The sequence below is a fragment of the Ursus arctos genome, unplaced genomic scaffold (assembly GCF_023065955.2).
Source record: "Ursus arctos isolate Adak ecotype North America unplaced genomic scaffold, UrsArc2.0 scaffold_7, whole genome shotgun sequence".
Lineage (NCBI taxonomy): Eukaryota > Metazoa > Chordata > Mammalia > Carnivora > Ursidae > Ursus > Ursus arctos.
Genome location: NW_026623089.1, coordinates 60,944,154 through 60,970,055, shown reverse-complemented (window position 1 = coordinate 60,970,055; position 25,902 = coordinate 60,944,154). Strand labels below are relative to the sequence as shown.

The following is a 25,902-nucleotide window of genomic DNA, read 5'->3' as shown; positions in this document are numbered from 1 at the left end:
AGAAAGGAACTTGGCCAGGTCCTACCCAGAAACAGAGTAATAGCCTAAAGGGCTCCTTTATGTTAACTGAAGAAATGTACGGAGCTAGCCTGAGAAAGACCATTGCTCACTTCTTACAAAGCATATCCGCGCGCCCCTACCCCCCACCCCCGAGAGGAGAAACCTGCTGGCTCACCCCCCAAGGTTCAGGATGGAGTTCAGTAGATGGCAGCCTGGCTTTCCCAGGAAGCTTCTCTGCAAAGCCGGGAGTCTGAATGACTTTGGGCCTGGTTTGTGCACCTGGTCCGAGCTTTCCTTCTGTTTCTGGGTGTTTCTGCACAGTTTGAGGCAGAAGGTTAGGCAGCCATCTAGACACCAAGGGAATGCTCATTCTCCCGTAACAGTGGTGCTTCTGGCCTCATAATATAAATAATAGCCCATGATGGCTGCAAATTTAAGACTCGGCCTGTTTTACATACAAATCTTATATCTACTCCTGTGTGTGCAAAACCAGGGTTTGGGGTGAGGCAGACCTGAGTCTAAACCCAGAGTTCTGCCCCCATGAGCTGACTAACAAAGTCCATAACCTGGCCGAGCTTCATTTTCCTCAACTGTAAAATGGCGTTACGGACCTCCCTTTGACGGTTGTCATGAACGTTTGGTGGACTGTGGGAAGCCCAGGGCACGGTACCCAGCTCATTGTAGGGCTGCAATTGATACTGGTTTCCTTCCCTTTGCTCAATGCACAATAGAAGGCATGGAGCCCTGTTACACTTTGGAAACCACCTAGTTTTATCTTGTGTTCCTCACTTGACAGACCACGTTTCTAAGCTGTAGGTCCTGCAATGCCCGCTAGTGAGCTATGCTTTGAAATGGAAGTGTGTCTTGACTATGGATTCCATTTTTTAATGAGTGTCAGTAAATTTTAGCTGTTTAATACCACAAGCCCTAGAATGAGGCCGCCTGGGTTCAGATCCCAAGCTCACCACTTACTAACTTGGCCATGATCCTGTGGCTGCCACTCATCCCCTCTGTGCCTTAGTTTCCTTGTCTCTAACGCAAGAATAATCACGTGCCTCGCTAGGGTTGTGGACATAAAGTGGATAATACCTCAAAAAGTGCTTGGAACAGAGTCTGGCTACATCGTAAGCACTCACAAAAGGCCAGGGGCAATACAGGTTAAAACTGGAATGATTTTCTGATTTCAAAAAGCCATTAAGTTAGAGATTTCATCAGAACTTGAGACTCAGTCTAAAATCTGGCAGTGAGAAATGATGACGACCCAAAGTTTCACGGGAAGTCCCCCTTAATGTGATGTGACAAAGTACTAAAGTTTGAAAATATTGTAAGTAAAAATTGTACGTGGCAAAATGTTTTAGTCTCATTTCCACAGCCCCTTAAAAACTAAAATCTTATCTAGAGACCCAGTTGAATGAGTTGTACAGGAAGTTTTATTTTTTCCAGAACCAGTCTAAAGATATTAACCTCACATGTTCACTTGAGAGAATAAGTTAAAGAACGCCCTTGCAGGAGGATACAGTTCCCTTTTATAAATAAGCATAGCCTTTTATATTCTTAAGGTCTGGGAAGGAGACGCTGAAGGGAAAGAGAAAAAGGGGTCAAAAATCTGAAATGGAAAACAATGTCAAATATGTGGGACATTTTTATTCATAACATTTCCCCAGCACTTGCCCTCTTCTCTCCGATGTTAGATATGGAGATGTAAAGACTATCAGAATGTACACATTCCCCTTGCACACTTGAACTCAAAGTCTGACCCTTTGTACTTCCCCCTTTTACAATTAAAATAGCTCAGCAACTTAGCTTTATATTTAACAACTATCAAAGGCCTCTTGTAGAACATGGCAGTGAGGAGGGAACATTAGGTTAGCCGCTCAGTTTGCCGAGTTCCATATTCACCTAGAGTGTGGAAGGAACGACATCTGGCACGTTGGCCGCCATTAATTTTTTAATTATGGTGCTTTCCACTTACTCTTCTTGGGTTTTTAGCTGACCTCTGCTCTTCGTGGCAGGTTAATACCTCCTCTTACATTCTCAGAGCTGACCGAAAAGCCAGGAGCCCTCATCAAAGAGGGGGATCTTTTGTTTCCTACTGAGGGTGTATCTGGGCATCTCCCCCAAGTGAGAGACAGAACACACCTTGTTGGTGTCCCTGATGCCAACGTCTGCAGGCATGGATGTGTTTTTTTTCAGGTGACTGGAAATAGTAGCAACAAGAGAAGTTTACTATGAAGAAATAAACTTTCTCTCATGTTGATTCAAAGTGCGAAATATGGAACTATTTATTAAGAAGACAGGGTTTTGTTCAATGACGTTAACAGATGGTGCCCCTTGGGAAAATAAAAGTGTGTAAAGAGGCAAAAGAATGGTCCCACCAGATGCGGACACTGTTTCTGGTTTCCTGTCAACGTACTTGTAAGGACTCTAAGGCTGGCAGAGTTTGGCAAACCGTGGCCCCCTCATCACCCGTTTCTATAAATAAAGTTTTATTGGAACACAGCCATACCCATTCACCTGTGTGTCTGTGACCGCTTCTCTGCTAGTTGAGTAGTTGCAACAGAGACGATCCGGCCCCACAGGCTGCGAGGTTTACCACCCAGCCCTTTCCAGAAAGTTACCACCCGGTGGTCTGAAACAATTCGTATTCTAAAAAGCTACTTCAGGGCTCAGCCCCCCCAACCCCCCACTATGGAAGCTATCACTGGCTGTGTCTTTGTGAGTCTTCTGAGGCGGTACTTGACTTGATGTGGCATATTTTTTCCCCCTTTTCCAGGTGAAATGTGAGGCCAGGTCAGCCTTGTCCAAGCCGAAGAATAACCACAATAATTGTAAAAAAGTCTCCAATGAAGAGAAGCCAAAGGTTGCCATCGGTGAGGAGTGCAGGGCCGATGAACAGGCTTTCTTGGTGGCACTTTACAAATACATGAAAGAAAGGAAGACACCGATAGAACGAATACCCTATTTAGGTTTTAAACAGAGTAAGTATACTTGTTTTCATTTCTGAAAGATCAGAACTGCGCCTATTCTTTAAATGGGGAAAAAACTTTGACTCAGGGTTGTGTTGCAATCCTCATCTGGGGATGATGCTCTCTCTGTTTATACTAAATCGACAAATCATCCGGCCCAGGAATTTTTCTCCTTGCCCCTTTCCGCTACACTGTTCCCTTCTGGGGCAGTGGCAGTGAGATATTTATAGGCTTGAATCCACTGATTATGACTGGAAATAGACATGTTGAAAGTTTCTCATCTTCTGTTTTGTCAATCTTGAGTGTCTGTAACGCCTTTCTTCTGAGATAATAATATGACGTCGCTTTATCAGGCCCACATGTTGCCTGCAAAAAGGCAGTTTTAAAGAGGAGGACATTCAAAGATGGACAAAACAACCCGAAAGAGAAAAACGTATTTTCTAAGCCCCAAATTTGTTAAGAGATAACAAAAACCTGACTTCAGAGGAAACACAAAATACTCAGATTTGAACCGAAAGCCCAATTTTGGATTACATTTAAGCGTCATAATACATTTTTAAGTGGAAAAGGAAACTCAGCTGAGCAGAATTCCATAGAAAAAGAGAAGAAACCCAGATCCGGTCCTGATTTCACAACCGAATATATATTTTGCCTCTGTCTGGATTTTGCAGCACACAAAGCAATGAGCCCCTGGCTTGAAATAGTATTTTCTCCAAACGTATCTTCCTAGATTAAAACCATGTGTCATTTTGATGAAGAATGTCAAACCTGTATGTTTTACATAACAATTTACATACCTAATAGCAATTGGCACTGATTGCAAGAGAACACTCGCAGCCATTATAAACTTATATAACTACGAATGATTACAATGTTTGTCTGAAAACTGGTTGCTTGAAATAGAAGTAAAATTAATGTACTATGAACAGCTTTGTTGCATTATGCATTGGTTCAGATTAAATCAAGGCCGAGGCAGGGCTCTTGATAGCTTTGAAATAGTGCAAGGTTCAATGAGGCTTTTCCAACGTGTTGTGTCAAAGAGCCTTTTTTTTTTTAATTTTAATTTTATTCTTCATTTCCCTTACCAAGGAATTACTTGAAATTCAATTTTCCCCTCTTGTAAAAGAGTCAGATCCATAGCAGTCCCATTCCATGGTGTTTGGGACAAATGAACAGGCTTGCTAGCAATTTGGCCTCGTTGTTTAACAGCATAAACCTACGCAAGCCCTGCAAAGAGAAATCTGTTCTAGAAGAGTATAGATTCGAAACATCACACAGGCAAGTTAGGGGACTAAGTGGTCTCAGCACTCCATTCTTCTGTGAATGAGTATCTTCCTTCCCTTTGATCTGTGATGTCATTGTGACTTCAAGGGTAAAATAGGTGTCTTCCTACTGGTTACAAGGCACCTCATGGTAGTGAAATACGGTATGGGATCTTAATATAGTGCTGCTATCAGACATTCTATTGAAAAGGTAATCATATATTAAAGTGGCTGGTGTTTATTGATTATGGTAGGTTCTTATCTGAAGGAAGCATAGTATAGTATCCTTTAATCAATGGCTTCTTTCTAAGGGTTGAACAGGACCAACCCTAATTTTGAAATCTCACACTTTTCCCCAAGGACGCTGTAACTTAGCTTCCCTGGGTCTGCTGATGGCAACAGGACTAAAACTGTGTTGTCCTTTATCCCCAAAGTAGAACCATTTCCGTATTTGTGACTGTTTCTTAAGAAATATTTTAAGTGGTAATAATATATCCTCTGGTTGAATGCCCTTTGGCAAATTGTTTCCTAAGAACTTAGCTCTCTGGGGTACTAGTGTTTTGGTTTTGGGTTTTGTTTTTTTTTTCTCTTTCTCATTGAAAATAAAACAAAACAAAATGTTTTAATTGACATTTCTTGGAAATATGTTAATGCAATGCTTATCTAAATACTTATTGTCCCTCTAACAGTTAACCTTTGGACTATGTTTCAAGCTGCTCAAAAACTGGGAGGATATGAAACAGTAAGTGTTTAAGCAACTTAAATGAAATAATTTTGCAATCTAACTCCCCCACCCCCTCTCTGACCAAACTGGAGGAAATACAAAAGCTAACCGTCCCTGACTGCCTTCTCAAATGGCTCCACACTTTTGGGGGTTTATTGGGCCGCTTTTGGAAATGATCCCAATTAGTTCCAGGTTTGGCAAAATTGTAAACTTGTCGTAAAAACTACAAGTGGAAAACATATGTAACTCTCCCCTGTCAGGGAAATTAGTTGGGTCTGTAATTTTTTCCCATGTTGAGAAAGGGCTATTATTGTACAACAAGCCAAGATTGCATAAAAGAAATTTCCCTTGGCAACATACCTGACATCTGTTCATGTCTAATATGGGAAATGTATTAAAGGCTTTCAAAAGTAATCAGTATTGGCCATTAAGGAATAGAATGCAGCAGAATCTTCTCTTATTCTGGGGCAAAGAAGCTTTATTAGACAAGGGTCAGTGCCGCATAAACAGGAAGTTATCAAACTTATTCAGAACAGGCTCTGACACTCTTTATCAGCTAATTCTAACTGACAGGAACGGGTTATTTTTAGCCCACAGGAAAATTTTGATGGCCACGGATTTTACAGCATGTATTTTGAACCAATAAAACGTTAGAGCAACAAACTAAGATTAAAATCTTGAAAGAAGAAGAAAGAGCTGTATTAATATAGCACGCAGAGATGAAATCTGTAATAAAATCAATTGACATAGGAAGATGTCGTCATTGGAAATATTTTCTCCTCCACACAATGATCAGATTAAGTTGTGCAGTTTCTTCTGCAATGAATAAGAAGTTATTTTTTTTCCTTTCCTTATGAAGTAACCTGGGCACTCTCTGTATCATACTAAAACGACAGTAAGAGACACAGAGTCAAGAAAATGAAATTCATTTTTAGTCTCACCGTAATCACCAGTGTTTCTTGCCAGATAGAGCATATTGTTCCACGAACTAATATAATGGCTTGATGTCAGGGGTTTGGAATGGGAAAAGATGGCAAGCATGATGTGATTCGGATAATCTGGTATTTACTGTAGAGTTACCTGCTATGAATTCTGACTCAGAACTCAAAGATGGGAGTAAATGCGTGTGTAAAATGTTTATTTAAGACCTGGGATATACGTACCTGTTTATAAAGCAGTATGATGTTCATATGAGGTATTATAAAACGTGTGTTTCATAAACATGAATTTACTTAAATATTTGTTTTACCAAGCACCCCCTGTAAAAATAAATAATGTAATTTTTCACTTGGTTGGATCTGTTGATAGTACAAAGAGATTGACTCCTTGCCACGGTGGCTCATAATTTTGCAAAACCTTAGGCTAATTATAGCTTTTGTCCATGTGAAAAAGATAACTTATTCAGAGCTAGTCCCAGGGATTTAGGAGTCAGCCCCATAGCCTAGATTTTTAAGTCTAATGCTTGATGTTAAGAACAGGAATACGCATTTGTATGAGCTGCAGATAAGTTACGTGATACTGCACAATATTATGAAATGTCTTTTTAAACCCAGAAATGTATTGTTGTTTACTGATAGGGAGAGTGCCAACAAATTTCACAGAATCCGTTTTTCCTGCTTTTGTATCTTCTGTATCTTCACAAGGATCTATTTTTCTCCATGCAACAGCAAGTGGGTGTAGAGTACACAAAAGAAACTTCTGATAAGTTTCAGGGCATTCGCAATATTCTGAACACATAGTATTTTTTCTTTTGTTGAATGCGCGAAATAACAAATGACCGTGCAATCAGCAAATCACCGGAACACGTATTCAGTACGTCTTCTGTGTTTGCGGCATTGTGTGGGACCCTCTGGAGGATGGACAGATATCTAGGCCAGGGGTTCTGGTTGCTTCCAGGAGAGGCGGTGATTATGATTAAGAGACAAGGTGGGAAAAGATCCATTCCCTGTTCAGGTAAAGTACTATTTCATTCAGAAATGAGGGAAGGAGGACTTGTGGCCCTCAAGCCATCTGAGCAGAATTTTGGAGGATAGATGGAATTTAGACGTGAATGATCGCAGCCTTCCAGGAAGAGAAAGCCAGATGGGGAAATAAAATGTGGAGGTAGAATGATGTTGGACCCAGTGAGTTTGAGTCATGTGAAGTCAGGTGACCAGGTGGCTGGGACGAGTGACCTCGAAAGCGAGTCCAGAGAGGATGGAGCCCTGTGAGACAGGCTTTTGGATGGCAGCCCCTGGAATTATTCTGGAGGCTGGCTGGGGCAGGGTGGGGGGTGTTGGTGGGGAGAGAGGCAGAGAAGATTGATAACAAGCTAAGGGTTCTGTTTGGCCCCTCGTTCCGCCTTCACTGCGTGTGTACGTGGAGCCCATAGAGAGAGGCTGGGGGGTGCATCTGGAGACCGGATCGGCATCTGGGAGATGGGATCAGCATCTGCCTCGCATCTGGTTATGTCTGAGCTGCAAGCCTCTTCAGCCGAGCCACAAAGAGGACTGGCAACCTCTGGAATTGCTCCTTCCCCCCTTCTCTCTCTATTTACCCATCAACTCCCTCATTGTTCATGGGGCCCCTGCCATTCTTCACCCCCAATTTTTTCATCTCCTCTGAGACAGCAAATCTCCTTAGCCTTGTTAACTATAAAATCTACTTCCGGGGTCATAAACTAGATGAAGCCGGTTGGTAAGATTTCTCCTTCCTTCCTCCCTTTCCCCCTCTTTTCCTTCTCTCCTTCCTTTCTTTTTTATTTTTCTTCTAATGCTTCCTACTACCTTGCTGTCCCTGTAGGCCCTGCGTTTGGCGACTCCCATGCTATGTTGAAGCTTTTGAATCCCCCAAGTACAGAACACATGTTTCTGTTGGTATATATTGACCAATAAATGAAATGAGATGTTCAGTGAGAACTCCGTTCTGAAGTCAGTCCAGCAGATGTATGAATAAGATCCTGTCTGAGGACTTACGTTGTCATCGCTGTGTTATTGAAAGACATTTATCTGTCAGATTATCTGATAGCAGAAGCAAGTGTAGACTTGTCATTAGAGCTCAAAAGAGATCTTGGAATCTTCTAGATCCGTGGTTCCCAAAGGCCACTCAAGAACTAGGGCTCAGATTTTCAAAGGGGAACTTTAAAGTATACGGAGCTGTCTAGACCTCCCCACTGAGACATTAACTCTGCGGTGGGCCCTGGGCCTAAGAACCTGAGAATCCTTTTTTACAAGCACTCGGGTGATGTTAATTCAAAGCTAATGGTAACAGTGACTATTCCCGCTTCACCTACTGGCCCTGTGGCTCTTCGCTTCACGATGTGGCCCCATCTAAGTCAAGCATCAGAGATTAGAAAGTTGTCTTCACGCCATTGCTAAAGAAGCCTGCCAGAATATTACCACTGCTTTGGCTGCAGAGCAGCACAAAGTTTCCAGCGAAGGTTTTTCCATTTGGTAAAGTGGTAATCCAGCTAAGTCAGGACCCGATAAGCCATTTTCATTTTGGATGAGGGAAAGCGTAGCATCCAAACCTTTTTGTGTTTTGCAAATTGGCCTTGGTGCGGAGAAAGATACTTGCCCTGCTCCAGGCCATACCCTCATTTTACAAATGAGGAAACTGAGGTCCACTGAGGTGAGATGAGTTGCAAGGGGTCATCTGGGACTTCTGCTGATTCTGACTCACTGAGAACTTTATGCACAACTGCCACAACCTCCACAGCAACACTGGAAAGAAAGAGATACAGAAATGACCATCCCGTGTGTCTTCCACCCCCAGCAGTCTCTTCTGTATCCACCATGCTTTCTCCCTAGTTGGGGGATATTTTGGGAAAGCCTCTAATAGCCTACCTTCCTCAGTAGCATCTTTCAGTAGGTTCTCTGTACCTTCCCTGAGCCTTACCCGACACACTAACTACTAGCTGAGATTTTATCTGATTCTTGAGAAAAATGTGTGAACTTAGGAGTTGGGTCAAGAAGTCTGCATGATGTAAACATTCAGTAATAGTAAAAAATTGCAAGTTTAAAATTTGTAGATGTATCTCCTCTGCTGTTAACTTGTGATTGGATAAAGACATCTCTCTGGAATCCCTTCTGGTTATAAAAAGAGGCCATCTTAATTGGCTTGTTTTTGTTTGTGGTTATAAACTATTCCAAACCTTCTGGTTTGAATTGCGGATTATGGATTATTTCATTGCAGTCCTTCACAACCCTCAAATTGAATTAAAAAAAAAAAGAGAGAGAGAGGAGCAGAAGTTTTATTTTAAGCCTTTATAAGCATTGACTAATGGCTATATTCAGTTCTCTTGGCCTCCTCTGCCTTTGCTGGAAATGAATTTTGTGTCTCTGCATCCTTAGGTTTAGAGATCGTAAATGTATTGAATGGGTTTGATTCCCTAAAAAACAATATCCTGGCATTTTGATTGGCTGGCAGCGAGAAACCTTCCTTTACAATCGTATACCCCGCTTCTCCTCCCAAACATTTTAGAGCAGGGTCACCTACAGTTGAGGGGGCAGAGCTGGAGACAGCTGCCCTGAGGAGCAAAAGAGGTCTTCATTTCAGGGTCTGGTGAAACAATTAAAGCTCGAAGAGTAGCTTGGGTATTACCAGGATGCGGCGTGTGGAGGATGGTGTGCTAAGGTGATTTCCATTTGGCTAACCATGTGAGGGTGAGCCAGAGGCAAGATCTGGGGAGAAGGGAGAGTAGGGAAGTGGGTCTTGAGAAAATCTTATCCTAGAGGCAGAGGACCGTGCAAGCGGTGCCTTCTAAGAATGCCAGTTAGCAGCTCCGTCTCTGCCCACGGGTGAGACAGAACCATTATTTCTGATCTGGAGGAAGAAGTCACATGTCTTCTTGCTGGAAGGATTAGGCTTTGACACCAGATTCTGGCTTTGACATCATTTCAAGACATCCTCTGAATCTAACCCTAGTACTCTGGACGGACAAAGCCTCTTGCTTAATTCAGAATTCTCCAGGCCAAGGATGATGTCATGTAGTTTTGAAAGGCTCCAGTTCCTGGAGTACTACCAGGAAAAAAAAGTCATCTTCCTTGAATTCAGTCCGCCCTCAAGGTGTCCCGAGAAAGAGGCTGTTTCTCAGAGCAGCCCAGGCAGCGCTACATGCAGGCAAATGTTCCTTTTGACTTCACATCTGCTGCATTCTTAAGCCATGGACGCACTCAAGTCCTGCAAGATTTCGGATTGCTGTTTCCTAACCAGGCCACAAAAATTCCAACATTATTTCATCCCTGCAACCTCGAAGGTAAAAAAAAAAAAAAAAAAAAAAAAAAAAAAAAAAAAAAAAGCTCCAAGGCCATGGCTTGGGTTAAAATCATTTCCCAATTTTTTTTTTTTTTTTTTTAAGTAACAGGATTTGTTCCTCAAGTAAGCTATAGATGGGACAGATTCCTTTCCCACCCACTGGACCTGCTTTCTTGGCAGACGTGTGGAGGGTGAGTTTCAGGTTACCTCTAAAACACCTTGGGTTCTAAAGAGCCATTTGAAAACCACTATATTTAGAAGCAGTGAACATACGTGAACATAATAGGCATACAGTGCTTTTCACAGTTTCTTGGGTCTTACCCACACCAGGGAAAGAAGTAACTGCCGCGTCTCTTCGAGGTGAGATGAAGTCTCCACGCACCCAGATTGGTTTGCTTTACTCGGGTGCGGTCGGCTCCGTTTGTCATCTTGCTTCATGGTCAATCGGATGGGGTTATGCTTCCTGCGAAATTATGAACCCTGGAAAGTAGAAACTTCTCTTTCTTTCCATGATATCTCCCCACCCTCAACCCTCCATCCTCCACCTTCCCCCTCCACGCCTCTGTACCTGGCCAGTGCCCTCCGATGGCAGCCAGTAGACAATGACTGATGTCAGGAATCCCTATCATCTAAGCAGGGACCGAGCAGCAGTTGACAAGGGAAGCACAATCCAAGAGAAATCATTGCTTGAATGAGTTTGGCCATTTTCTTTAGGAAACAAAGAGCCAGAAGTTCTCTGTATCCTTAAAAACCTAAAATAATAGAAGGTCAGGTTGAAATGGGACCATGACCAGGAGACCCCAGCTTCACTGAAGAGCTAGTCCAACTCACCCCATGGCTAGATCAGACTTTCCAGCTGAGTGGAACCGGGGGCTAGATACTGAGAGGCAGACATTGGCTTTGCCCCAGTGGGGTTTTAGAGATAACACACAGAATACAACCCGAAGCAAATGCATACTTCGGCCTGAGGAACCCACACTAGTGCAGGAGGCACCTTTGTACAGCTGGGAGCGTGACGCCCCGTCGCTGGGCCAGGAGGAGTTCTCGCCTCCTCTCCTCTCCTGACAGGGCCCTGGGACCCACCGTGGGTTTGGACAACGGGAGGATTTAGGCACTTCTCGCTTTAAAGCCCGTGGACAGCGTTTGAATTAAGAGCGCATCTGGACACAAAAAATGGAGATGTGTACCCAGGAGGACGGTGTACTTAAAAGCATAAAAGCATTTAGCAGTTGGAAAGAGCACATTTTATGACTTTCCTGTGGAAAGAAAATATCTCAAAATGGCCTGATTCATCCAGGCCGGCCGGTGGAAGCTCGGTAAACAGGGACCCCTTCCTGGAAGGCCCAGCCCTTGTCTTTGCTCCAGATGGACTCTCCCTGGTAAAAACTGTATTGAAACACCAGAAGCCACTAGCAGGGGCTAACGCAGACCACTAGCCAGCTGCACGTGGCTTACGAATGCCAAGTGGCCCTTGACGCTGGCCCCCTGCTGCCACAGTTTCAGTCCTAGTGTAAGGAAGACTTTTTTCCTCCTTTTGATAATTCATTATTTATTCTTAAAGAGGTTTGTCATTTCTGTGATAGGCGAGTGTTGAACAGGGTACTACCCCCTAGTCTAGATGACGGGTATAAGAGGGGGGCCTGGTCAGTTTCCACACATTAACTATCCCGCCATCAGTGGTCTCTCGTTCATTACGTTTTTCACACCTATATTATTTTGTTTATCTGTGTGGTCCCTTGTTTATGTTTAGTATCCCTCCCCCCAACACACACACACACACACACACACACGGATGTGGTCATGTTCGGTGTTGGGTCTGGTTTTCGTTGTTGCATCCCAGATGCTAGCATAGCACCCAACAAATGGGAGATGTTCAAGAAATGTTTGGTGAATGAATGGTTGAGTGAATGGATGGATTCCAATATAACTGAGGTATATCTATGATTCAGTGGTGAACATAATAGAGAACGTCTGTTCTAACTGTATACAACCGCGGTCAGGGTAGAAGGAGCCATAGTTTTACCGGGTGAGAATAAAATCTCAGAGCACTGTTAACCTAACCCATCCCCTTGGATTCTTGCTGACCTCGTGGTTGTGCTATTTCTCCCCTAGTAAGAGACCCACAGCTCAAAGTCGAGGCCTCGTAGCAGAAGCTGTGATCTCCACAGTCCTCTGCCTCCCATGGAGCAAAAGTCCCTAGAGTCTGTCTTAGCACCCTGCTACACACGTGAACTGTTCACCAGCTCATTCTGATGGAGAGGCTGTTTTGATGTAGTGAAAAGAAAGTCTGCTCTTGGGATCATAAGACATTGGTGTGAGTCCTGACATGGCCATTCTACTGCTGTGTGTCCTTGGACAAGTTGTGTGACCTCTCTGTGTCTTCCTTCCTTCCTCTGTGATGAGAATCCTACCATCTACCTCACAGGCTGATGGGAGGATGAAATGATATCATGCATGTGAAAATACTTCATAAAATGTGAAACAGTGCACAGAAGAGATACAAGGATGACAAGAGTGATGGTTTCCTCTGAAGTGTGTGCAGGGACATACTTAGGCTGTTTTCTGGCCCTGCTGGGCTCCCCAGGGCCCACACAGCTCATCTGAGGGAGGGAAATACGGAGGTGTGTTCCCAGGGGCCTCGGCGTTCTAAGGACTTTGAGGAATAACAGAGACACACGGGAGGGGGTCCAGTTTCGCTTCTTCCTTTACACGGATCTTGAACAGACCAGCCTGAAAGTGTATTATTTAAAAGATTGGAGGGAGATCGTAATTAAATATAAAATAATTACTAAAATATGTATTTTGAGTGTTTTGAAAGGGGCTTGAAACCATTTATTATCATCTAGACCAAGCTATAAATAAAGGAAGATTTTATTTTTAGTCGTACCTGCCAGGAGATGCAAGAGGTGGTTCTGTCTAGAGAGAACTACGGAAACACATTGGTTCAAGAATGCTTCATGCGAAATTGAACAATGCAAACCTCCCATTGTCTCGGGGTCGAGAAGGGTTTATAGAAATAAAAGGGCTTTTACTTGAAATGGAAAAGGTGCCATTTACGCTATAATATTTAACCGCCCCTCCCCTCCTCCTTAGATTACAGTGACAGAGCCCCTGTTTGTGAGTTGAGATTTTTTTTTTTTCCTCGGCTTGCTGCCTTTAGCCCCTAAGTGAACTCGGCTGGCAGAGCTGCGGGTATATTTCAAAAGAAGCCCCGGGCTCAGATTGTAGCCACGGCCACGGGCCCCTCTGCCATGCCCTGCCCCCTGCACATTCCAATAACAGAGTTTTCCTGTAACTGTTCAGAAACGTTCACAAGGACCTCAGAATGTGCTCTGTCTCCTCTTTTCAAGGAAATACTCGACTTGCTCGGATGTAGTAAATGACGTGGTTTCCCCAGATTAATCATTTGCCAGATCATGCATCTGTTATTTTGTAAAATCTTAATTTATGTACAAAAATAAAATTAAAGAAAGAAATTAAACAGGACCATACTACGCCATTCGGTAGATTGCAAGCTGCCGGGTTCTTTTCACCCAGCAACCCAGTAGATAGAGCTTGTGTTTCCGCTTTGGAATTTGTTTTGGTAACATTGGATAGATAGCCCGTTTTCCTGACCTAAGGGAATAAAAATAAACAGGTTGCAACATACACAGTTTCAGATTTGGGTTTTGTTTTGGCGGTTAGAGGAGCTGGAGTAAAAATATAGCCGGAGATGACTGCAAATTCCATAAGCGATTTGATCAATTGAATTAATTTATGTAGTCATTTTATTTAGTGTTTGAAGTGGTCAACACAGCACACAGGTTAAAAATCAGAAGATACAAAAGCAAGTTTGGTGAAAAGCCTCTCTCTTTTCCTATATCCTTGGCCGCCCATTTCCCCGCCCCTTAAGCAACCAGTGTTCATTCTGATTGATTTGAACTGATACTTTAGCCGAAATCTTATTTTATTTGGATGCTTTATCACATGACCTAAAGGATCAGAGTATGAGTTTGGGTCCTCCGGGGGAAATGGCTACATAAAATATCCAGGGAGATGCCTTAGAGGAAATGCTCTAAGAGTGACACAATATAGAACCCAAAGCAGAATTCCATGTTTATTGTAAAGAAAAGTCCCATGAGTGCGATCCCCCTGTGAAACCCCGAGTCTCCCCGTATACTCATTTGGACTTCTCTGTCTCTGGGTTTCCAGAACAGGCTGTCCTCTTCTGCCTGTTGCATATGTATTGAATCCTGGCACTGTGAATCTCTTACGATGCAAGATTGAATTTCCCATTGCCATCTTTTCAGATAACAGCCCGCCGCCAATGGAAACATATTTATGATGAACTAGGCGGTAATCCCGGGAGCACCAGTGCCGCCACTTGTACCCGCAGGCATTATGAAAGGTAAGAAGCCCTTTCTTGGAAAGTCCTTGCTTAATTAAAAGTGTGTTCATTGGAAGAAGCTTCTGGTGAAGGATAAGATAAGGGGAAGCCTAAAGGACCTTTCTGGAAATAGAAATTATCCTCTGGCATTTTACCTTGCTTACAGCCTTGTGATTTTTTTAGGGGGCGTGGCTTTCTCAGGTTACAGGGGCTAAAATTAGATGTTCTTTTACTTTGGTTTTATCCTGTGACCACCTATTTGACAATACGTTTTTATTTTTTCCCCACAAGCCTAGATTACTCAGTACGTTCTCCGTAGGTTCATCCACGGTGAGAACCTTCAGCTTCTGGAAATCCTAAGTCAGCAGTGTTGCTATGGGTTTGCCACGTAACTGTATTGTCATTGAAAGGTTTTCATGTTGAATGTATGCATATTGAAAAGTAAGCGTTTCTTTACTAAGAAAATTGGCCCCAGATAAGATCCATTGGTTTCCCCCCCCCCCGATCTTGGTATTTTTTCTAATACGCCGATGCTTTTGACCGAGAAAATCCTTTCTTGCCAAGCTGTGCATGGGTGCGTTTCCTACCACTGGCAGCTTCTCTCAGAGGGTGATGATCAAGCAGTCGAGGGGTAAGGCCGCGTTAGCTGCAATGAAGGTTGTCTCCACAGGAGCGTTTCCTCTTTGCATTAGGACTGTGGTTGCCCACAGCAGGGCAGGCCTGTCTGCAAATTCATGCGCTGCCCTAGCTCCGTGCTTCCAGGCCCTCCGTTTGCTAGGGTCGCGCCAGCTTCTTTATCCCTGGCATCTCCCTGCCGACATGTCGACTGACTCAGCAACCTGGTTCCAAAATCAGAGCTTGGAAGATCCAAGCAGAGGGGTGTGTGTGTGTGTGTGTGTGTGTGTATGTTTTAATAACGGTCATGGATGGGATGAAGTCAAGACACAGCTGAACAAACAGGCCAGTTAGCTTGCTAGTTGGAAGGGTAAGGCCGAAGTGCTCAGTGTGATGGCAGCTCTTTACAAGTCCGTCACTGTTCCAGCTTCAGCCCAGATGCTCAGCCCCCGCCTCTGGATCCTCCACATGTGTCTCCCGCTAATCTCTCCAGTGGATCACCTCTTCGTCATAGTTTGCTAAGTTCAGTTCTGGTTTTTTCTGCGTTGCTTTGCGCGGAGGGCCTCTTTCGGCACAGCCACTCGATGACGCGTAGAATGTTTTTGTAGGTATAATCGTAGGAAACTAGATTGGGCTTAGTAGCCCATGAAAAATCCCCACAAAGTAGTCCCAAGAGATTGCCTTCCTTGTCGGGGTAACGATCCGCAAGGATTTTTAAAAATTGGTAACCGGACTTTGAATTATTACTCTTCCTAGCATTGTTTTCAGTGTACGACCTCCGTTTTTCAAATGTGAGTGTCATCTCTGTCAGTATTTAAAACAAAAACGTACCTTCTCACTGGACATAACAGGGGCACTGCTGACATCCTAGTACAGAATAGCATCGGTATGTCGGGTGAGTGCTGTGTAAAGAGAGCTGAAGGGAACACGTGCAGCTTGGTGTTGACTTCTGAGTCAAGGCTTTGATCAGAACGTTTTCATTAGAAACACTGCCTGTGTTTTCAAAGGGCTTCTATTCTGATAGTGAACCCACCGTACCTCCATCTTCAAATGTTCCCAATACCCGAACCGTCAAACTTCAAGGACCAGATAGCCATTAAAATTTGCAAAAAGAGCGTACCTCAACTGTTAGCTAGCTCGCCCAGTTAAAGAATGAAAATTAATCAAATGTATTACGGAGCATCACATGGTCAAAAAAAACAGATTGGGTTTGGGATGGAAAAAGGATTGGATCTAATAGAGTGAGTGAGTGTGTGTGTGTGTGTGTGTGTGTGTGTGTGTGTGTAATTAACTCAAGCAGTTATGTGGATAAAAATAGCCTCAATCTTAAATGAAATACCAGGATATATTCTTGTGAAGACTGTGTACTTTGTTTCATGATTTACCTTATCTGGAGTAGTAGGATCCCAGATGCTTCAGTCAGTCAACATGGAAAATTCTAGTAGAGATACCTCAAACTTTGGCTACTAAGAAACATATCTAAGTTTCTTTAAAAATGTCTCTTCTCTCCTCATTCTTGTGCATAAAGCAGTATTTCATAAAGGTTTGGTCTCCCACTGGATTAAATTTTTTGAAAAGCTATGTCACCCACTCTGCTAAATCTAGAATATTTTTGGGTCTGTGTGTATCAGTCAGGATCCAGTAAGGAAAATAAAAACCACACCTGGTATTCAACAAAAAGAATCCACTATAGGGAATTACTGAAACAAAAGTTGTAAAGCACAACGTTAATATGGAGGAAATAACCACAGGTTTCCTAGAGTCAAGAGAATAGGAGAAAGGGGGTTAGGGTGTTGCCACCCAGAAGTTTAGAGAGTATGTCCCACAGAGCTGGGGTTCAGATCCCTCCCGGGGAGAGGATCCCAACCAATGCTGGTCGTTACTGAGCTCAGAGGTGGAGCCCCGCAGAGCTAGGCTCAGACCTGAGGAGGCGGTGCTCCCTGGCTGGTGCTGGACCTCAGAGCAAATGCCATGAAACTGTTCTGGGATTGTTGACAGAAGCTAGAGGCTGGAACCAGCTGCTGCTGCTAAATTACTTTTGGGCTGGCCCTAAAATGAACAGCAAGCAAAATAGAAAGAAGGAGTCCTTCCTCCCCTCCCCTGGCCTGCTAGGGCCCCGTTTGCAGGACCCCAAAAGGAAGACAGCTGACCAAAGAGACATGTATTCTGCAGAATCCCAATCCCGGCATCACTAAGCAGAGCACAGAAGAGTAGATTTGGGGCTGAGACAACAGTCAACTGCCAAGTGGGACCCCCAATTTGGAAATCCCTGCACAGAGCCAGAAACCCAGGTTAGAGCACAGCTGTCCCAGGGGCAAGTAGCAAGGTCCTTCATCCTTCCTCGTATATCCTTTCACCATCTAGGCCCCTTTCCCATTGTTCTGATCAGATACAAGGGGTGCCTTGAGTAGTTAGTAGTTAGTAATAGGGAAGTACTAAAATTTGCAGATAATTGACTTTAAAAAAAAAAATGAGACTCCAGGGGGCACCTGCATGGCTCAGTCCTTGAAGTTTCTGCCTCCAGCTCAGGTCATGACCCCAGGGTCCTGGGATCGAGACCCACATCAGGCTCCCTGCTCAGCAGGAAGTCTGCTTCTCCCTCATCCTCTTCCTCCCCCTGCTCATGCTCTCTCTCTCTCAAGTAAATAAATAAAATCTTTAAAAAAAAAAAAGTGACACTCCACTTACAACTCTACCAGTCTCAATCATTTTGAGTCAGTCATGATCTGAAGGGAATCACCCTTGCTCCTGTGTGTTGTGGTCGGGAGAAAAGTCTGGGGACAACTGTTCCAGCTGTCTTACGTCCTACTTCTCTTTAATGGTTCTACCAGAGAAGGGCAGAGGACATCAGCTCATCCCAGGGACGAGAAACAGCTCTGCTGTTTCAGCCAAGGCTGAAGCTCTTGGCTAAAACTGTGCCTAGGGACTTGGCAGAATTTCATTCCTTCTTGCTAGTTACAGGCTACGCTAACACAAAACAGACAGGACTAGATTGGTGAAGGGCCACCGTTTTCAAGAAGGTTCAAGAAGATGAAAAAGATCAGGATGTTGTGGGCAAACCTCTAGTCTGGAGATGCCCGTGGACATGTTTTCAAACCTTGCTCATCAGATCAGAATGACCGAGCTCGTCCTGTGCAACCAGTCATCTCGTCTCCTTCTTTTCACCCCAATATGTAGACACGGTCCTTTTCCTATTTCCCTACCACCAGCTTTGCTTGCCTAGAAGATGAAGAAGAAATGAGTGATCTACTGTGCTTTATCCGCTGATATATTTTTCATGTAGTGCGGTTCATGTTTCCAGTAAATGTTTTCATTTTCCAACAAGAAAAAAGTAGCCGGTTCCTCAGTAAATATTACGTGTGTATTAGTTGGGCACTTTTGGTTTACTAATGAGTGTAATAATGAAAGTGTGGGTTGTTGAAAAGAATCAATGGGTGTTTTTATTTAAGGCACAGCAGAAATGGTACAATGCCTGTGAATGCGTCATTGTCACTGACGGCCTGACTGGTCCGAACTTGCCTCTGATTGGTTTAAATCAAATAGGTCCAAGCACTTCATAAAAATGTCTTTGTCAGCCTGGTTTTGCTTCCAAACCTATTCATCTCTGTCAGTTTTTAATATTAGTACCAGGCTCCTGGCCATAGTCCATTAGTACTGTACTTAATTGCTCACGTTAACAGCTGATCACCAATATAAAAAGCATTAATGTTTCCCCGTCGCGAGACTGTTGCTGTGTGGATGTGTCTCATGAAGTGTGCTTATTCTGGACCCTTCTTGCTAGGGATTTCTAGTGAAGTTACTACAGGTCGTAACGCAGAGAAAAATGCCCACCTCTGGCTGGGCTGGACCCTTCTACGTAGAACATTTTCTGTCTTGTCTGACTCTCCATTTAAGGTGTCCCGAGTCACCTTTCTGAGTAAAGGAATAGAAAAAGGGAAACGGTTATGTTTATGGAATTCTCTTAGCTTGATTTTCTGGAATAGTAATTCACTCTAAAGACTTTGCTTTCATGTGCAGATTTGTTTTCTTCTTTAGAAAAATGTTTCTTGAGCACATGCAAGAGGCAAAAAAGAGTCTTCACACAGAATACCAGATTACTGGCTTGAATTTTCCTGAACAAATTGCATGGTGTGTGTCTGAGGAGCGCATGAAGTTGTTATAAAGGATGGAAAAAGGAACATTAAGGCAAAAGGACTTCATGACGTGCTTTTCTGAGTATTTAGAAAATCAAGATCATAAACAAACGTATTTGTTTATGGGGGAAATGAACAATGAGGCTTCATCTTCTTACATACGTAATGCCCAATTTCAAATTCTCACCTTTCGCTTTTCCCGTGAGCATTCCCCTGGCAAGACTGTCCTGCCACGGGGCTGGGGTGCCTTCCTTTGCCGTGACTTGGGGTGAGCCAGACCAAGCCGGATGCATCCGGGCGGGACCTAAGTGACAGTCAGCTGAACGTCTTGCGTTTCTCCTGTGAAGGCAGAAGGCAGAGCGTGGGAGGGTCACGTTTTGAGTAAGATAAATATGCGCTCTAAGGTAAATGCCAAAAAGATATCAAGTTCTAAGGAACGCAGCTAATCATGTTGTGAGGAAAAAAAGTCAAGGGGGGAAAGTTAGGTGACTTACAGTTCTCTGTATGTCCAGGACACGATGTGATGTCTTCTTGCTCATTTTGATACCCTTGAAGTTAGTCAAGACCCAATTCAGAAAGACACGGGCAAGATCTCAGCATTTGAGATCTGAGAGGTCCTTAGTCATCCTCTAGACCAGGGTTCCTCAAATGAGGCTTTCTGGCCTGTCTGTGCTCTTGCGAGCGGAACAGTTGCAAATGAGCATTGCTATACTTACGTTTTTGCCAGAATCATTTTATGTCCATTGAAACTAATAAAACATTGGGGCTTATATTTTATGTGCCTTGCTTTAAATTTCATTTGTCTACTAATTCATTTTCACGAATTATGAATTTTATAGAAGTGTCAGTCGGCAACAGACAGGAAATATAGAAATCTAGTCCTTCCTGTCAGGTCGCTGAAGAAGCATGGCTCCACACCACTGGTCACAGACTCAGGTGTTTATGGGGGAAGTGGCATAGTGGGTGCAGGTAGGAGAGTAGGAAGCTGGCACACACAGCCCACGCCAGAGAGCCCAGTGGGATCAGCCAACACCCTTGCCTGGGCAGATGGAGTCTCAGTACTGTCGGACCTTCCATGTTTTCTTGATAACTTTTATGTGAAGTCACCTGACTTACAAATACTAGATCCAGTATTTCTGAAAATATTTTATGTAAGTTAAACTAAACACACCCCAGGGCAAAGGTAGCCTATAGGCTGCCAAGTTCTGTGAGGACTGAACCTTCTTTGGCACTGGGCTAATCCAGTCTCTGTGCAAATGCCCTGTGGTTGGGGGGCGAGAAGGAAGAGCCGCCATTGAAGGTGCTTTTCATCTAACCACTCTGCCACGTGCTGAGTGAGACACCTTCTGTGGCTTCCCCTTGATTCAACCGTGCCTGCTGAGGCTGACTCTTTCTGCACATGCCATACCCTTGGTGATGGGCCTCCCTTGGCTCCTCTCTCGCTTCAAGTGCTCCTCTTCCATTCAGCCAAGCCTCAGAGCATGATTTGTGGATTTTCACCAGCTTGGCCTGCTGTCATGTAGATGCCTCCAGTCTTGTCACTCAGAATTCCCAGAGCGATTCCAGGGGTGGCATATAGTACTTCTATATGTAGCGGTACCAGTCTGTCGACATAGCCTAAGATTGCATTTGAAATTGGTAAGAGGCCCTCTCCTGGTGGCTGGTTTCTTTCTCTGGGGTAGGATAGATTTGCCATTTGAGTGACTGCCTTTTTCCTTCGCTGCTGCCCTCAAGAGCCAATGGGTTTTTTTTGAAAGTCTACCACGTGCACAGCGCCCTCTGAGATCATGAAAACGCATGAACCAGAGAGTCTGGAATAGGGCTGGCAAACAATGAGGAGGTGCCCATGCTACCACATTCATGGCAGATCGCAAAGGGAGCACAATACTGCCTTCCATGAGCCTGAGCTCAGCTTCAGAACTCCTCTCAGCATGGCGCCCCCAGGCCATTGCTACCGACTCACTAGAACCAGAAGGTGCTGTGATCCTTGGCTTACCTAACTTATCATACGATCCGACTCATAGTCCATACATAGATGAAAGAGATGAAAGAGTGTTAGATATTTAAGGCTATAAGAAACCTCAGGTGAGTAAGTAATTGATACAAATAACAAGTCAACAGGGATCAAAAAAGAAGAGCGAGTTTTCAGCTGGAATGAGCAAAGTCTTCCAGGAGGATCTAGAATTTGAACTGGATCTTAAAGAGTTAGGTTATAACTTGAGAGATCATCATCTATTGCCTAAAATGTTCAGGTGTAGAATTGGAGACTGGTGAAGATACTAATTTTGAAGGCAAAGATCATGGGCTCTTGCTTTCCCAGAGTCTCCCCAGGGCACCCAGGACGGCATCATGAACATATCAGGGACTCAGGAATTAGGGGTTGAGTGAATTAAGTGAAATCCAAACAAAAAAGGACAGTTTCCTCTAGGAAATGTGTGTCAAGAGGTAGGGAATAAGGTGGTAGAAGAAACTGTCAGGTGAATACTCAGGCTGAATTTCCAAACTGGATACACCCAAGGCAGGTATTACAGTTTATCTTCTCAGTGTCTATTGCCTGTCTTACCCCAAAGTCCAATGAGTAGACCGTGCCCCATCCTCACCCATGGGCACCCATGGTGGGGTTGACTGGTCTATGGACTTGCATCTCCTTTCTAAACACTGCCTCGGTGATGGGGGCCCTGGCCAGTGGGCACAGCGAGGAACATCTCTGCAGCACTGCCACGCACGCCCTCTCATCACCCTTTTCCCCAAACCCGCAGCAGGCCTCCTGGCTCTTACCCACAGCCAGCAGCCCAGGGAAATCGAACAAGGTGCCGAGACTGAGGCAGGCTGAGGCATGGCCACCACTCTTCCATCTACACCCCACCAGGCTTGTTCTTGGAGACCTGCAGAATTTCTCCCAAAAGGACAGTCAGATAACTTCATAAGCAAAAGCCTCCCTCTGTATCACTCAGCGTGCTTTAAATGCTCTGATACCTTTCCAATGCCTGGATATTTCAAGAAACTTTTAAAAAGGAAAACAAAGCCCTCGCCAGGCCCTGGAGTAGAAAAACTGGTTTCTGTTTTAAAAAAAATAAACAACAGCCTTTGAAAAAGTCTCTATTTAAAAATTCTTAAATTTGCCTCTAAATGCAAGTCGTAATTAATAGACGTTGGAGTTTACACTCTAGAGTGTAAAAACACCCTCGGGCACAAACTAATCAAGTGTGTGTGTCATGCTGTAAACTACAGCAAGTTCTTTGTTTGACCCAAAAAAAAAAAAAAAAAAAAAAGCTTGCCAAACAGCAGTTTTTCTTTGTCAGGCTCCTTTATTGTCTCATTTTTGTTTTCTCCCTCCCTGCTCCCTACTCACCCCTTTGAACCTGGCTATAGTATTTAAGAAACTTTGCAGGTCCAATGTTTTATTGATAGTTTTCATCAAGCATGAATTTAAATTTGAGAATAGATTCGGTGTCTTAGCCCCTTTTCTTTTTGATAAATAACAAGAGGTTTCTACTTATGATTTTCTGTCCTCGGGGCTTTATCATTAAGATTAAATAACTGTAGTCTCAAGCATGCCACTGCACAAACATCTTTTCAATTACGTGAGTAACAGATGCCTTCACAAAGGAACTATTGAAAATTCAGAGAGCCTGTTTCCAAAAAAGAGAGAAAAAAAGTATCAGATGATAGAAGAATGTAATTGTTTACCATTAAAATATATCCTTAACTCTTCCACTGAAAACCTCTTGGAACATTTTGGTTTTACCCAAGTTATTACAAAGTTCGATCAAAATAATAAACGTTTGGGGCCATTGTTGAACATTTCAGCAGCTCTGTAACCTGTGGTATCGCACAGACATGGGACTTCAATGCAGCAGTTGTTTGCCTGTTTTTACATCACGGACACTGCCTGCCTCCATCTGTGGGGTGCTCATTCTGTTGAAAACACTGTAATCACATTTGTCTATTATTCTTGAAATAATGTTCATCTGCCCTTGAAATGGATCCATGCAACTTGATTCTGAGTCAGTCATTGTTTTCTCCTTGAGAGGAAGGCTTGCTGGTGGCAGCGTGGAGGGCTGGGTGCTGTCTATGGTCTGTGTCCTCTGCTGTGAGCATGTATTGTCATCCCTGGGGCATAAAGTCAGCCTTCCTTAAATCCATCCCAACTTTCTTCAATGCGGTCTTCAGTTGAAAGGCAAGGGGCTAACATCAGTCGAGACCCTCTTAGAAGTGGCAAGGAGGCACCATAGAAGTAAAGCCCCTGAGGAGTTTCATTCTAGCTGGGGAGGCCGTGAGAACCTCAAGTGTGAGTGTAAGATTAAGTGCTGCAGGCTGGACTTCATGGAGGATATGATTCTTGAGTTTCTCTTACCATCCAACATCAAGTTGGACCTGATCCAACCACAGTTGCCACCTTTTAGAGAATCTTGGCGTAGTTATCCTGGCGTTCAGTAAGAGGAGTGCCTGAACCATAGGGCTGCTTCTGTTGTAATGGGTTGACTCTTTGTGGAATGGCCTCTGAGAAAAGGAGAATGCTCACCCTGATTTTTTAGTGCCTTAAGAGCTTAGGGTTCCCTCCAGCCAGGGTGATCAGTTCGGTATCTCCTCGTTGTTGGTGTTTTTAGGTGTGAAAATGTGCCGCTGCCCTGCTGGTATGAAGGCAGCTCAGAGAAGCAGGCAGATCTGTGTTTGAACTCAAATTTTGGCGCTTAATAGCTGCATGCCTTTGACTAGTCATTCAATTATTTCACTCTGAATCTCAATTTCCTCATCCATGAGATGAGGATAAAATAATGTATCTGTATATACTTTTTTTGTAATGGTTGAATTTAAGGTATACAGAATGTCTGGGATTAATAGGCACTACATGGTGGCTACTATTAATATCATTAACGCCTAAACAATATATAAGAACAACCAGAAGTTGCCCTTCCCACCCTCCCACCTCACCTTTTCACCAAGATCCCCATAGACCAACATAACTTCAGTTCAGGGGGCCTGCCATCCTCAAGCTACCTCTCTCGCGTTGACAATTCTTTATAAGAGTTAAGCCGCCATCTTGCTGGGGCCAGGCCCCTTGTACCCTTTATTTTTCTTTCTTTGCTTAGTGTTACAGGCACTTGAGGGCCATAGAGGAAGGTGTTAGAGTCATCCATGGGCCTAAGAAACAACTTTCCCACCACTTCAGGGGCAAAGAGACGACGGTATTAGTGCCTTCAGAAAAGTTTCTTATTCATCTTCTGCTGCCTCTTGAGTAGGTAGGGCTAGGCAGGTAATTTTCCCAAGAAAGAGCTTTTCTGAAGACAAGTGGCCATATATTGTTGTTCACCTGTTGGAGGAGGATACTGGACACCTCTTTCTCAGCTCTCTTGGTTACTGATATTTTGCTTCTCACACTCTGCACACTATTTTTTCTGCTTTACAGAAACTCACACCATAAAACCAAGGAGATCTTTACCCAGGGCCCACATCTTTCTCAGATGAGCTTGGCTTTTGAAAGAACAGGAACAAATTTTCTTTTGTACTCAGTGAGTGTTGTGCCCACTGAGGAAACATCCCACTTTTGTGTACATTGCCGTAGCACATTGGTGTATTTGACTTTTGTTTCGGTGCCTATCACCCAAAGGCTCTTCTGCCATTTTGGTCGTGGTCTGGAACCCTGAGAGGTGAACTGTATGTGAGATTAGAAACTTTCTATTCTTGAAACCTTAACCAGTGTGCATACATCACCTTCAAAAAAGAAAAATATACCTTCTATTGGCTCCATATTTGGTGAAAGATTGCTTCCCACACTTCGCAGTGAAGTTATATTTTCAATTTCTGGCTGAGAAGGGAAATGTCTGGCCAAGCCTTAGAATTTATCAACCCTGGAATCAACTTGGAGGTATAATGACTTCATTTGGGATCAGATCAGGTCCGAAGCCCCAGTGGAACCAATACATCATTTCTTTTCTACGACTGTGAAAAAAACCTAATATGTGTAAGAATAGCAGTAGCATTTTTGCCCTGACAGGCGCACCAACATTTTTTCCCCTCTGCCCCTGAGATATTCTGTTCCGAGGGCACCAGCAGATCTTTGGGCCTAGACTTTGTCACAGGTCTGATGCCCTGAAAGTGTCTACAAAGTAACTAGGGTGTGTTCAAGGATCAACTAGAACCCTAAAAATTTCCTGCTTCTTTCCCCAAATCTCCAAATTGAATCAGTTCTAGACAATATTATAATATTGTTTTGCAGAAGCTCTATAAATAGATGGATTCTCATTTCTCCTTCTAAGCACTGTTTGCTCAATGTTTTGGCCCCAAAGTTCAGTCATTCCATGCAAGCATTAATCAACACAGAAGATTATTAGTGGTTACTCGTTCAGATGAGATTTGACATTATTTTCCCTCTGCCTATGAGGAGGGGAGGAGGAAAGCTGCCTAATAAAGATGGAGAGTCTTTTCTTCTTTTGTATGAAATGCAAATGATGAGGACATGTGCCATATACAGTTCTGGAGCATGAGGCTGCCGGGTTTTGTTGAGAAAGAGAGGCAAGACCCTGGAGGATTTTAGAATTTGTAAATATAAAATTATCTGCCTTGGTGTTTAAAAAAAATAATAAAAGGGAGAAAGAGT

At 43.6% G+C, this 25,902-nt stretch overlaps 1 protein-coding gene across 3 annotated transcripts in view; it reads left to right on the top strand.

Moving 5' to 3' along the window:
* ARID5B (AT-rich interaction domain 5B) overlaps positions 1 to 25,902 on the top strand; it is a 176,433-nt gene that overhangs the window by 136,655 nt on the left and 13,876 nt on the right. For all 3 annotated transcript variants that reach the window (XM_026504293.4, XM_044386103.3, XM_026504294.4), the window contains 3 exons: positions 2,774 to 2,978; positions 4,918 to 4,970; positions 14,477 to 14,574. In XM_026504293.4, coding sequence (XP_026360078.2) covers positions 2,774 to 2,978; positions 4,918 to 4,970; positions 14,477 to 14,574 — 356 coding nt within the window. The remainder of the gene's footprint in view (positions 1 to 2,773; positions 2,979 to 4,917; positions 4,971 to 14,476; positions 14,575 to 25,902) is intronic.